This window comes from Sitophilus oryzae, unplaced genomic scaffold (assembly GCF_002938485.1).
Source record: "Sitophilus oryzae breed Bouriz unplaced genomic scaffold, Soryzae_2.0 scaffold_165_pilon_pilon, whole genome shotgun sequence".
Lineage (NCBI taxonomy): Eukaryota > Metazoa > Arthropoda > Insecta > Coleoptera > Curculionidae > Sitophilus > Sitophilus oryzae.
The window spans coordinates 1,402,403-1,414,957 of record NW_022146347.1 but is presented as its reverse complement, the minus strand read 5'-3'; the positions used below and the strand labels follow the sequence as shown (position 1 = coordinate 1,414,957).

The window sequence follows — 12,555 nt, the reverse complement described above, 5'->3', positions numbered from 1 at the left end:
GCCAATAATTGTAACCATCGCGGATAAACAAATTGATTGACTATATCTTAAGTAATGTCTTTGTATATTATTGAATTTTTAGTCTCTACGTTTCAGATAAAGATAAATATCATAATATAATACTAATATTTATTTGTAAAAATGCTGTAACAAACATGTATTCTACAATAATGTTTTAGATTTTTCCAACGGCATATAATTTTTTTGAAAACAAATATTCACACAGGTTGTCTGATGCAAGACACTGTGTTACTAGAAAGAAAATTATACCAACAGAGAGTGTGCTTAAAGATTACTAGCTTTAAATCGCAATTCAGACTTTCATTAAAATTATAAAAGAATTTATAAATTATATACTGATTTATCATACATTATTACTGTTTATAGGGTATAACGCATGCTGCAGTATGGGCTGCTTGCTGTTCATACATTGCTCATAATACTCCTCCCGAACTTAGATCATCTGCTCAAGGTGTATTGCAAGGAATTCATCATGGGCTAGGTAAAGTCATATTTCTTAAGTTATGCGGTAGATTTGGGTCCTTATGTTATAGATGAAATGGAATAAACAATATTTATTTGTCCTAAACCTGCGAATGCCATTTCATTTCTTAATTTTTTAGACAATTTTTTCTTAGATCTTTGGACAATAATGGAAGAATTTGACGTAATTTAAATATCATTTTAAAAATTGAAATATAACAATAATGATATAAATAAGCATACGTTTTAATTAAAAAAAAATAAATGCTTTTTTAGGACGAGGATGTGGAGCTGTGATTGGTGGAATGTTTGTAAACAGTTTTGGGTCTACAGCTACGTTCCGTGGATATGGTTTAATATGCCTCGTAATCCTGGGTGCATTTATATTCATCAATTTCTATAGAGTAGACCAAGGTTTTGTGTCAGATCTACCACAAACCGAGGACCCTAGAGATGTAAGTTAATATGTGCTTTTTTTCTAAAACAAAGTGTTTTGAAAGAGAAAAAAATATTTTATATTTTTTTACAAATTTTTATTTCTGATGTATTTCTACTAAAGGTCGTTTGATATATGGTCGGCTTTATAACGAAAAGGCGTATCTCGATTTTTGCTACTTTTCAAAAGAGCAATTTAAAGAAAATCACTTACTTTATTTGGCCAATAAATATAAAGTCTTTAATTTTTTAATAATGTTTTTGTATTAACACTTAAACGGAGACCTTGAGGAACGTTCTAAAGATAAATTGAGCGTAAATTGTAATAAATAATTTATTTTTAGTTGTTTAGTAGAGATAGGCCTTTTTATTTTAATATAATAAAATTATTACCGACCGAATAGTATACACACACTTATTCAAAATAAATTTAAAAATAATGATAAAGAATTCTTAATAAGGAACATAATAATAAAATTTTCACTTTACGAGTAGATGCATACAAAAAAGAACTAGAAATCACCAAAAAATCAGAAACAAATATTTTTAAATACTTTTATTAGTGTTTAAAAATCGTGTTCGTTAAATCAACTGAAAACACTATTCTAGAAGCAAACACAATAATAAATGAAAATACTCTCATCTAGTTTATTTTAATAATACTATTTTTATACGAAAATATTTTTTTTAAGTACAAATATATTTTTAGTAATTATTTAGTTAATTGAGGCAATGATTTATAATAAAACATCTTCTGGTGATTTAATGACAGGTTTATCACTAGTGCAAAGGGGTTCTGGATCTTGATATTTTTATAATATTATAGGTTTGGACCCTGAGTTTAGTTTAGATTGTGACGTTGAAAAAATTAATTATCGTTTCAACCCTAAAACGTTCTATAAACATTCACAAATTACCGGTAACAGTTGGTTAGGCTTAAATAATTCGCCTGTCTATATTGCATGAGCAATACAACAGATCTAGTAAAATTGCCCGAAAACAATTAACCGAAATAGAATTAACCGAAAACAACTGATCGAAAAAAAATTAACCAATAATATATTTGCCCGAAAAGAAAAATCATAGAATTTTAATTGACAGAAATAAAAATTTCAAAATGTCGATTTTTGGTCAAAGATTGTTCTAATACAGGGTCCTTAAATGTCCATTTAATAAAAACCAAACTAAACAAACATATGTTTCTTCACCCGCGCCTTTTTTGATACAAATATCTGTGGAGTAACAGTTTCTGTTTTCCCTGTTCACTGATTAGAAATTCGACTTCCTTCCTTTTTTACTGCAAAAAATCAGAGACTTATTTCTTTCAAGTGTGTTGAATTAGCCACACTGTAAAAGAGAACTGCTGCCATGATAGAACTTTTATTTTGTCCCAAGCAACCATCAGAAAATAATAGGCAGACTGTGGCATTTTCTCTCGCGCGCATTTTCATAACTTAAAACAAAGGACCTATTTGAAATTCCATATTTCTTGTAGTATAACAATTAGTATAATAATTGATATAACAAAGAGCCCTATCTCAACATACAGTACGTCTGTCCGTTCTGTAGCTACGAGGTATCCGTGAGAGTGGAAACGATATTCTCTCCATGCTTTTCGTAAAAAATTAGACGACGCGTCCCATCAATAAAAATTCGACAAATTTGCAAGTAGCCAATAAAATGAGTGGGCGGAGTGATTTGTGGTGACGTACTCGTCAAGTCGACGTATAAAAATATATATATATATATATATATATATATATATATATATATATATATATATATATATATATAGCCTCCTTATTTTGGTATCTCTCCACGCGAAAAATCTATATATATATATATATATATATATATATATATATATATATATATATATATATATATATATATATATATATATATATATATATATATATATATATATATATATATATATATATATATATATATATATATATATATATAATATATATATATATATATATATATATATATATATATATATATATATATATATATATATATATATATATATATATATATATATATATATATATATATATATATATATATATATATATATATATATATATATATATATATATATATATATATATATATATATATATATATATATATATATATATATATATATATATATATATATATTATATATATATATATATATATATATATATATATATATATATAATGTGGGAGTTCAGTGACGGCCTCGACACAAACTTAATTATGAGCACCGTATAACTCTGGGAGTTCAGTGACGGCCTCGACACACAAACTTAATTATGAGCACCGTATAACTCTGGGAGTTCAGTGACGGCCTCTAAACACAAACTTAATTATGAGCACCGTATAACTCTGGGAGTTCAGTGACGGCCTCGACACACAAACTTAATTATGAGCACCGTATAACTCTGGGAGTTCAGTGACGGCCTCTAAACACAAACTTAATTATGAGCACCGTACAACTCTGGGAGTTCAGTGACGGCCTCGACACACAAACTTAATTATGAGCACCGTATAACTCTGGGAGTTCAGTGACGGCCTCGACACAAACTTAATTATGAGCACCGTATAACTCTGGGAGTTCAGGGACGGTCTCGAAACACAAACTTGGGCACCGTATAACTGCAAGTTCAGGGACGGTCTCCAAACACAAACTAAATACTTGAGCACCGTATAACTGCAAGTTTAGGGATGGTGTTGCGTGTCACTTCTAAATTAAATCTAACACGGGAAAAAAAAACAGACTCACTATCGTCTAATTCCAACAATTGTTGAAAGTCATCTGGAGCCCATGCTATGGGCCACCAGCGTAACTACCGGAACACTTAAGACTTTTTTTTGTGTCCCAATCTTTTGAAGGAGGTTATTAGTTATCAAAGATTTAATGAGATATAGCTCAACAAATTCGCAACTGAATTTTTGGGCTCGTAGTCCCCTACTCAACAGTACATCACTTTACAACTAACTTTGAACGTTTCATTACTTCTGCGTTTGAGGTTAAAAATTTAGGGAGTTTAGCCGTCTTGGTCAAAGACCAACCTAAACGGAGAACAGCCAGTCGTCTTATGCTTGGTGATGTTAAATACAAGTTCAATTTTCCAAATTTTGTTCGGCCAATCTGCAGCTGATTTAGATTCAACGCGTAATAAATTACTAATAGTTCGCATAAATGGTTCGCTTGGCCATTGAAGCGGTGAGTGTCTGGATGTCTCAACTATGCCATATTGCTTAACAATTTCTTTGAAAATCTTGGCGGTGACAAGCGTTATTTTACAGAGAAACTGACTTTAAACAACTCTACAGGTTGTAAAGCGTTACTTTACAGAGAAAATTGCTTTCAACAACTCCACAGGTTGCAAAACGTTACTTTACGGAGAAACACTGCTGGATCATCATCAAATTTCGCTAATGGCTATACATTTTTAGTTTAAATTTTCCTAATGGCTATATCCGCAGAGAAAATTACAAATACTAATAATTTAATTAATCTTTTTTTTACAAAATCAGCTTGCTTTCTACTACGTTCATAGTTTTCGATTTTTTTTACAAATTTTTCGAAACGTCAAGTAATACTCGTAGATTCAGTCAGCGTTTGAATATCTCGACCAGCGTCATTTATTCTTGTTAACAGATAAATCGAAGACAAACCTTGTAAACAAACAAAGTAAATTTAAAATACTACTAACGCTTCTTTCAATTTGACCCATTGCCTCGAAAAATACTTTTTTCATCAAACGGTTAATATCAAATTGCATTATCACAGTTTCAAGTAATTATCGTTGAAATTAATACCTCTATAACATGTAGTTTTTCTAAACTTTCTGTGATATATTTTTACTGAAACCGTCGATTAAAAGCAATAAAAATTCGAAACTAAAATGTCGATACTTAAAAGGGTACACTGTATTTTTTTGTAACAATGCATTTTAAGCATTGATCTTGAACTTCTTAACAAATTGATTGAACTTCTTAAGAAATTGATCCACGAGTAAAAAATAAAAATAATGGTTTAGTTCACAATTTTTTTTTTCTTTCAGTTGTAACATTACATTGCTTGTCGTAAAACAATCGCCACATTTTTTTTTAAGAATATTATTTTGACAAAAATGATCGTTAGCTAATTTGTCCTAAATTTATTTTCATTTATCTTAAGTTTCGGTGACATATTTCTGGTTTTTTTTTCAACAGTTACCAGGTAGGCCATTGTTGACAAACATTTTCAATTCGATTTCAGCTGAATAGTCGGCACCATAGAATAATTAACTGAACGGCACCGTTGAAAAATAACACCATTTCGATATTCAATACTAAAATTATTAACTAATCAATATTCATGTCTCAACTCTCAGAATAAGATCGTATTTTTGTTTGTGACGATTTTAATGGATTATAGTCAAATATAAGCTTGAAATCGATACACGAAAGAAAAGTGTACAAAAATATTTGACTTCATAAAATACTGACAAAGCACCAAATATTAAAAGCAGTCGCCAGGGTCTTGTGACTGATACTTAGACGTGCGTTGAGAAAAATATGGAACAACATTTAACTGATAAGTTCCTTAGCACTGAAATCCAATAGCTTTGGAATCGACAGAACTGTCTTCGCTTTGTCTAAAAAAAATGCCTTAACACCAGCCTTTCTTGGCGTTTTTCTTCAATCTTTACTACAAATAAGTTTTATTATAAAACTTTTAATTAGTTTTGTAATACAATCGATACCTGTAAAATACCTGTAATACAATCTATACCGATAAAATAACTGGGATATATTTTTTTTGAAGATAATATGCCAATCGAATGAACTGTTTTACTTATACTTGTATTCACACTATTCACTAACATTTTGACCTTATTGTCCAAAAAAATACATTTTTTTTATGTGATAAAAATTCCCTTACAAGGAAATCTCGGCTTAAATCTTGGAATAAAACTCGGCTTATTTTTTTTTTAAATCAACTTTAATCTATTTTTCCATTCTATGTAGTTAGAAATTATTCATGATCATGAAGCAGTTTTAACTGAATTTTCGATGAAGTCCAAAATCAAGAATCAAGAAATTATTCAATAATAATTTAACAAAGTAGTTTTTAAAACATAACTTCTTTAAGGTTTAATACTTAACTATTGAAATATGTCAAGTAGCTTCAGAGGCTTTCATCACCTGCCTGATAATTTTTTTTTAATCGAATAAGTAAAGTTTTATTTATTTTTTATAGTTAAAACAACGCGAAAGAGAAATGTTGTATTTGCCGTTATTTAAAATAAATCCAATTTATGCTATTCGACATTTTAAAAATTCTGCACATTAATTATTTTAGCGGAACACTTAAATCGGTATGCTCTTAAATCTATAAAAAAAATCTTAATATTTTTTTTCTGTTTTAATTTAATAATGACATGTTTATAGTTTTGTTAGAAACTGTTACATTTATGGATGATCGTAAGTTTGGTTTGAATATGGCATATAAAACTACAGAACTCTACTAAAACGACGGAGCTATAAATCTAAAATTCTGTTCTAAAACCTATATCATTACTCCAGCTTTAAAACTATTAATGGGCGAACGTGATAAAGCTCTTTTGAACTATAAGAAAAACAACACACCAGAGAACTTGAAAAATTACAGAAATCTTAGAAACCTCACTCTGAGGTCAGTTCGTAGGGAAAAGTCTGGTTACTTGGAATATTTAGAGCGCCGAGGGGATGCACGGATCCTTTGGAAGGGTCTAAGAGATATGGGCGTTTCCTCTGGGTCAAGCAATTTTAATGATCTTTCTACTTCATTGCATAGTCCAGAAGATGTGAACACATATTTCTTGAGCGTATTTAACAAAACTAATACTTGTATTAATAAAAACCACATTCTATAGGAACAATAAGTACCGAGTGGGATTAAACTTTGGTTTCTCCATGGAGTCTCCTGAAGCAATTCTTAGGTATATATACAAAATAAAATCTAATGCTGCAGGTTGTGATGATCTCACTCTACACATGTTGAAACTCAGTTTGCCTGCGACCTTGTATCCTCTTACTCATATTATTAATTGTTGCCTGGAAACAGGGTATTTCCCCAAATGCTGGAAGGAGTCTATTGTTTGCCCAATACCGAAAGTGAAATGCCCTGGTAGTGTGTTACCGATCTGCGGCCCATAAGTTTGTTGCCTGTCATGTCCAAGGTACTGGAGAGAGCAGTGTATGCTCAGATTAACAACTTTCTTTTAAGAAATAAACTTTATCCAGTACATCAATCAGGATTTCGTGAAATGCATAGTACAACTACAGCCATGTTGAACTTGACAGATAACATTTTCAGGGCTCTTGATAGGGGTATGGCTGTTCTGTCCGTTTCTTTGGATTACTCCAAGGCGTTCGACGTATTGGACCATGATCTTCTGTGTGCTAAGTTGCATTATTTGGGTTTTGACGAGCTGTCTCAAACTTTCCTTTGAGAGTATCTTGCTGATAGAACGCAGAGAGTAAGGTTAAATGGTGGTTTGTCATCCGCCGGCAGAATAATATCGGTGTCCCACAGGGCTCCATTCTAGGACCACTACTATTTCTGATATATACCTTCGACATTTTTGATAGTGTCTCTAATTCCCACGTACAATCATACGCCGATGACACGCAGCTTCTCCATTATTTTGATCCAGTAAATTCTGATACGGCTTCTCTTCTATTGAACCTAGATTTGGAGTCTATTTTAAAATATTCTACTGAACACAATTTGAAAATAAATGCCAATAAAACTGAAGTTCTTTTGTTTTGTTCAGAGAAGAAAAGAGCAACTTTACAGCGAAGCATAACACTAAGATTAGCTAATGAAAATCTACGCTACTCAGCTTCCGCTAAGAACTTGGGACTATATATTGACACGCATCTTAGGTTTAAAGAACATATAAAGAAACTTTTGCAAACAACTTACACGAGAGTCAAAATATTATATTCCAATAGATACATTTTAAACTTTAAGATGCGAAAAAAACTGTGTGAATCCCTGGTACTGTCTGTTTTCAACTATGCTAATATTGTTTTTATCCATGTTTGGATCTGGTTTCTAAAACAGATTACAGTATGTACAAAACGTTTGCTGTCGTTTCATTTTTGGTCTGAGGAAGTACGATCATATCTCTGCTCGTATTAATGAATTAAAGTGGCTTAAGATTTCAAACACTGTCAGGCTGCATTTCGTCATGTTTCTGTTTAAAGTTCGTAGCACATCCACCCCTATATATCTGAGTGAAAACTTATTCCTCGTAATGTCATGCATAATTGTAATATAAGACACCATAATCAACTGACCATGCCTCAACATAGATCCGCCCTTTTTCAAAGAAGTTTTACCTATATGGCCGTCACTAGTTACAATTCCCTTGATCATGATTTTAAACAATGTAATTTTGGCCAATTGCGAAAAAAATATAAAATGTTTCTTTTATCTTCACAGGAATGATAATGGTTTTGTATTTTTTGTTTATTTTTTAAAATTATTTATTATGCCATGTGTATAAGAATTAACTGTGTATATTTCTTAATTTGTTAGTTTATAGAACATATTTTTTTGTCTTTTTTGTCTTTTAAACGTATTTTTCAACAAATATCTTCTGGCAGCTATGGGTGGTTAAATGTAAGAATAACTTTTTTTGTTAAATTTCGCCACCCTTGTTGCATGATGTGTAATAATATATGTAATGTTACACATCTTTTTTTTCTTCAATAAAGACGATTATTATTATTATTATTATTATTATTATCTTGGTTAAAAGAAATTTATTTTTCGCAAATTTCACAGTGTTCATACACTACGTATTTTGATTTTAAATATAACTAAACCTTTTCTCAATATTTTCTGACAATAAACGACATTCCTCTTAGTATTTTTACCTTAATAAGTTCAATTAAGTCAGCATCTGACGAATTAGCACGGATCAATTTTAATTTCTCAAGTTTTATTCGTGCGTACCTACTCAACGTAACTATCAACATGGCAACTTTAAAATCGATCATAAGCTTACCCAGATTTATTTTTTGTTTTGGAAAAGCAACTGAAAAATCTGTATTAAAATTTTCCCATGTTTCGTGAGCGGGTTTCCAAACCATCGGTAGCAGATTTAAGTAAAAAGGGGCAATTCTACTTACGGTTTCCCGATCAGACCAACCAAATACAGTTTTTTACCAATCTATTTTTACAAACCAGCAAACCACTCGTATAGGCATAGTTTCGAATGCCGTTGAAGATCAGCGCAGATTCGCTAGCAGCATACTCGGCCATTATTAATTTAATTATCACAAAGTCACATAAAATCCAAAGACACTCGAAAAGCACCCGGGTCTATTACCCCACACCTGATGTTAGATTTTTCGCGTGGAGATACCAAAATAAGGAGGCTCCAGTTTCAGGTCTGTAACCTGACTGACCCAGACTCCTTTTCCCACCAAAAATATGCCTTCCTCATCAATACTCGTGAACGTTGCCAGTCGGACCTAATCACTTTTTATAAACAATAACACATCGTATCAATTTCAAACCATGCCGCATTTACCTACTTAAAAATGGTCTCGTGATAAATAAATCTAACAATATTGTTGTTTATTTAAATGTTTTTTGTCCGCATTCCTTTCATAGACACAGATCCAGCAGACGTACTGTACGTCTCTTCGCCATAACGAAGAATTCCAGCATTTGAGATCAGGCAAATTTTTAAATGAATATAAAATGAAAAAGGTATAATATTGAGATGCGCAAATACGCTATGTTAAAATATGACCCATTGGGCATGTTTTAACATAGCGAATTTACGCTATGTTAAAATATGACCCATCCGCATGTGTTTCCTTTAAGATACAACGTTTAAACTGACTAATAACAATGACGCTTTAGTTTATATATGTAACTTTTCTTTGATAGACATTGATGTTCAAAAAAGCCCGGATAAAGATATTTTAGTTTCCTAGAAACTTCTAATACCAGCTCAGCCAGAGGCAGTCTGTATAAGTTCTCGTAGCCCACTTAAATATGTTCTATTATTCAAACTTTGACCCTTTGTATTAAATGGTTATTAAATATTACCATTTTTAATATTAATTATAGGTAGCAGAGGAGACTTCCCATTTAGCTCCACACGGCGTTCCAAGTAACCCAATACCAAGAGCGCTCTCCAGTAACAAACTGCAAGAACTGGGTCAACAAGATGGATATGGAGCAACGTACCAGATGGGACAAGGTGGTACATTGGACATACCTGGAGGAGGTGGGTACAATCCGTTTCAAAGTGGCAACGTTGGGCAGCAGCGGTTTGAAGGAAATGAGGTAAGAAGTAAGTATGTTTTTAACTGTTTTCATTATTACACTAGTTGATACTTGTCTGCTTTGCAATTATCTGACAAATTTGAATTGGAAAAAATCGAAATAAAAATTGAACTTCTACACCCTATATCCCCGAAATGAAGCATTTTAGAACATAACTTTATACGATCTTTTTTATTTATTTTTATCTGCTTAATAATCTTTAAAATTCTGATATACGTTTCCTTTCAAATTATTACCAAGAGCTGAAACGCACTGACGTTCAGGTGTCCAATTGTCCTAACCTAACCATACAGGGTGTCAAAAAATAGTGTTTTTAACTTTGGTGGGTGATTCTACCGATAAAAATAAAACAGAAAGTTTCTATGAACAGATGCCCTAAAATGCTTCCCGAAGAAATTATAGCCCTCGAAAAGTTAAATAAAAATAATACCGTATGATCGAGAAACAACGGCGTCAACGATGGCTATGAAATGAAGATTGCTGTCATTTTATATGTAAATTTATATGAGAAATGTCATTGATCGTCATTTCCCAGCCAACTGGACGCCGTTTTTTCGATCATACGGTATATTGTGTATATTTTTAAGAACATTGGTAAACCATTTTTCTTGAAATATGGTACTGTTACACACATTTTAATGTCATGGCGATAGCGTAAAATTCCGCATCGATTTTAGCATAGATTAATTTATTTAAAAGTTCTATACATTTTATCATTTTACTAATACTAAAATCGATGCATCGTAATCTTATCCGTTCACCTTTTCGAACTAAACGAAGAGCACCTGTTTTACGTAAAAAAGTTCTAGCTTTTTAGATAATTTGATGAAATTATGGTATCTGTAAGGATAAAAGAAGTGCCACCAGTAGTACTCTCTACCCTAATGGCATATGCTCATAGGAACTTTTAGCTTTATCTGTAGAATCAATCACCAAAGTTAGATACACTATTTTTTTGACACCCTGTATATAGCCAGGGACTGTTTGGTCGTGAAGGGTAGTGCGCGTTGTATCATTTGATTTAATGGTGGTCGCAGCGACCATAACTTTATACGAGCTTTTTTACTTATTTTTATCTGTTTTCATCCGCATGATATGCTGCCGGAGTTTTCCAAATACAATTCGGACCACTTTGTATTTTTCATAATCTTTAAAATTATGATACACGTTTCTTTTCAAATTATTTAACTACAATAAGAGCTGAAACACACTGACTACCAGGTCGCAGCGACCAGTCAGCTGTCAGCTAATAATATAGTTTTGTTCCAACGCAGAAATTAGGACCGTTCTAGAACGGTTATTGGTATCGCCGGGATCGAATTTGTGCGCATGTGTCGACTTGGACAGTCCTGTTACGATACCAAAATTAAATGCAGTTGGAACGATTTGGGAATCGATTTTAGAATTCGCCCTGGCCGCTGTGACGTCTTTGACGCTGGAATCCAATTCATAACCTTATTTAACTTCGAAAAAAAAACGGCGTAAGCGATTGCTCTGTCATTTTTGATATGTAAAATTATATGGAGAATGGCATTGATCATCATTTCCAAGCCAACTGGACGCCGTTTTTTCTCGATCGTAAGGTATTTACATGCTTACCTATACACTATAAGACAATTATTAATAAATTGGGGGGAGATTTATTTATATTTGTACGTTTGAATCATTCGTTCAAATCATTTTTGCTGATATCCAACAAAGACTCGATATCACTGTCCCCTTCGTCACTCATCATCGTCATAGTTCAAAAATAGAGAAATATTTAAAATAAATGTACGATAAACATCAAATAAAACTTTAAGCTTCAAAACGTCGTCAAAACAACATATAAATAAACTGTTAAAATTAAAAAGAGAAATGGCTAAAGGAACTTAAAGTCCAGAAAAAATCAATAATCTGCTGACACACTCTTAATGCGCAGGTCAGTCCCTATGATTCTTGCTTTCAGGCTGGTATCGAAATTACGCTCGCGGAATCGATTCACTAACTCTTGTTGGAACCCAAAAGTTATCGTTCACTAAACGATTCTCTCGTGGTTGGAACGCTTTTTCTCCACTGCGCAGAAGCGTTACCGTGCCGAGTACGGTTCTTTCCGTCGTTGGAACAAAGCTTATATATAGCCAGCGACCGCTTGGTCATGGACGGTAGTGCGCGTTGTATCATTTGATTTAATGGTATTACTGGTCGCAGCGACCTGGCCGTTGTTTGATCGTAGCAACGGACCCGAATTCTGGAACTTTGACATAAAAACGAATACGCTTTCAAAGCGGCTAGTAAAAGTATTCGATTAGTGG

General features: G+C 32.3%; 1 protein-coding gene across 2 annotated transcripts in view; it reads left to right on the top strand.

Annotated features, from left to right (window-relative positions):
• The window catches only part of LOC115880853 (major facilitator superfamily domain-containing protein 6), a 32,240-nt gene that overhangs the window by 17,587 nt on the left and 2,098 nt on the right, over positions 1-12,555 (top strand). Inside the window, exons 7-9 of one of the 2 annotated variants that reach the window (XM_030898167.1) lie at positions 388-502; positions 760-938; positions 10,043-10,261. In XM_030898167.1, the coding sequence (XP_030754027.1) occupies positions 388-502; positions 760-938; positions 10,043-10,261 (513 nt within the window). Of the gene's footprint in view, positions 1-387; positions 503-759; positions 939-10,042; positions 10,269-12,555 lie in introns of both variants that reach the window. The other variant, XM_030898168.1, reaches the window with a different exon arrangement.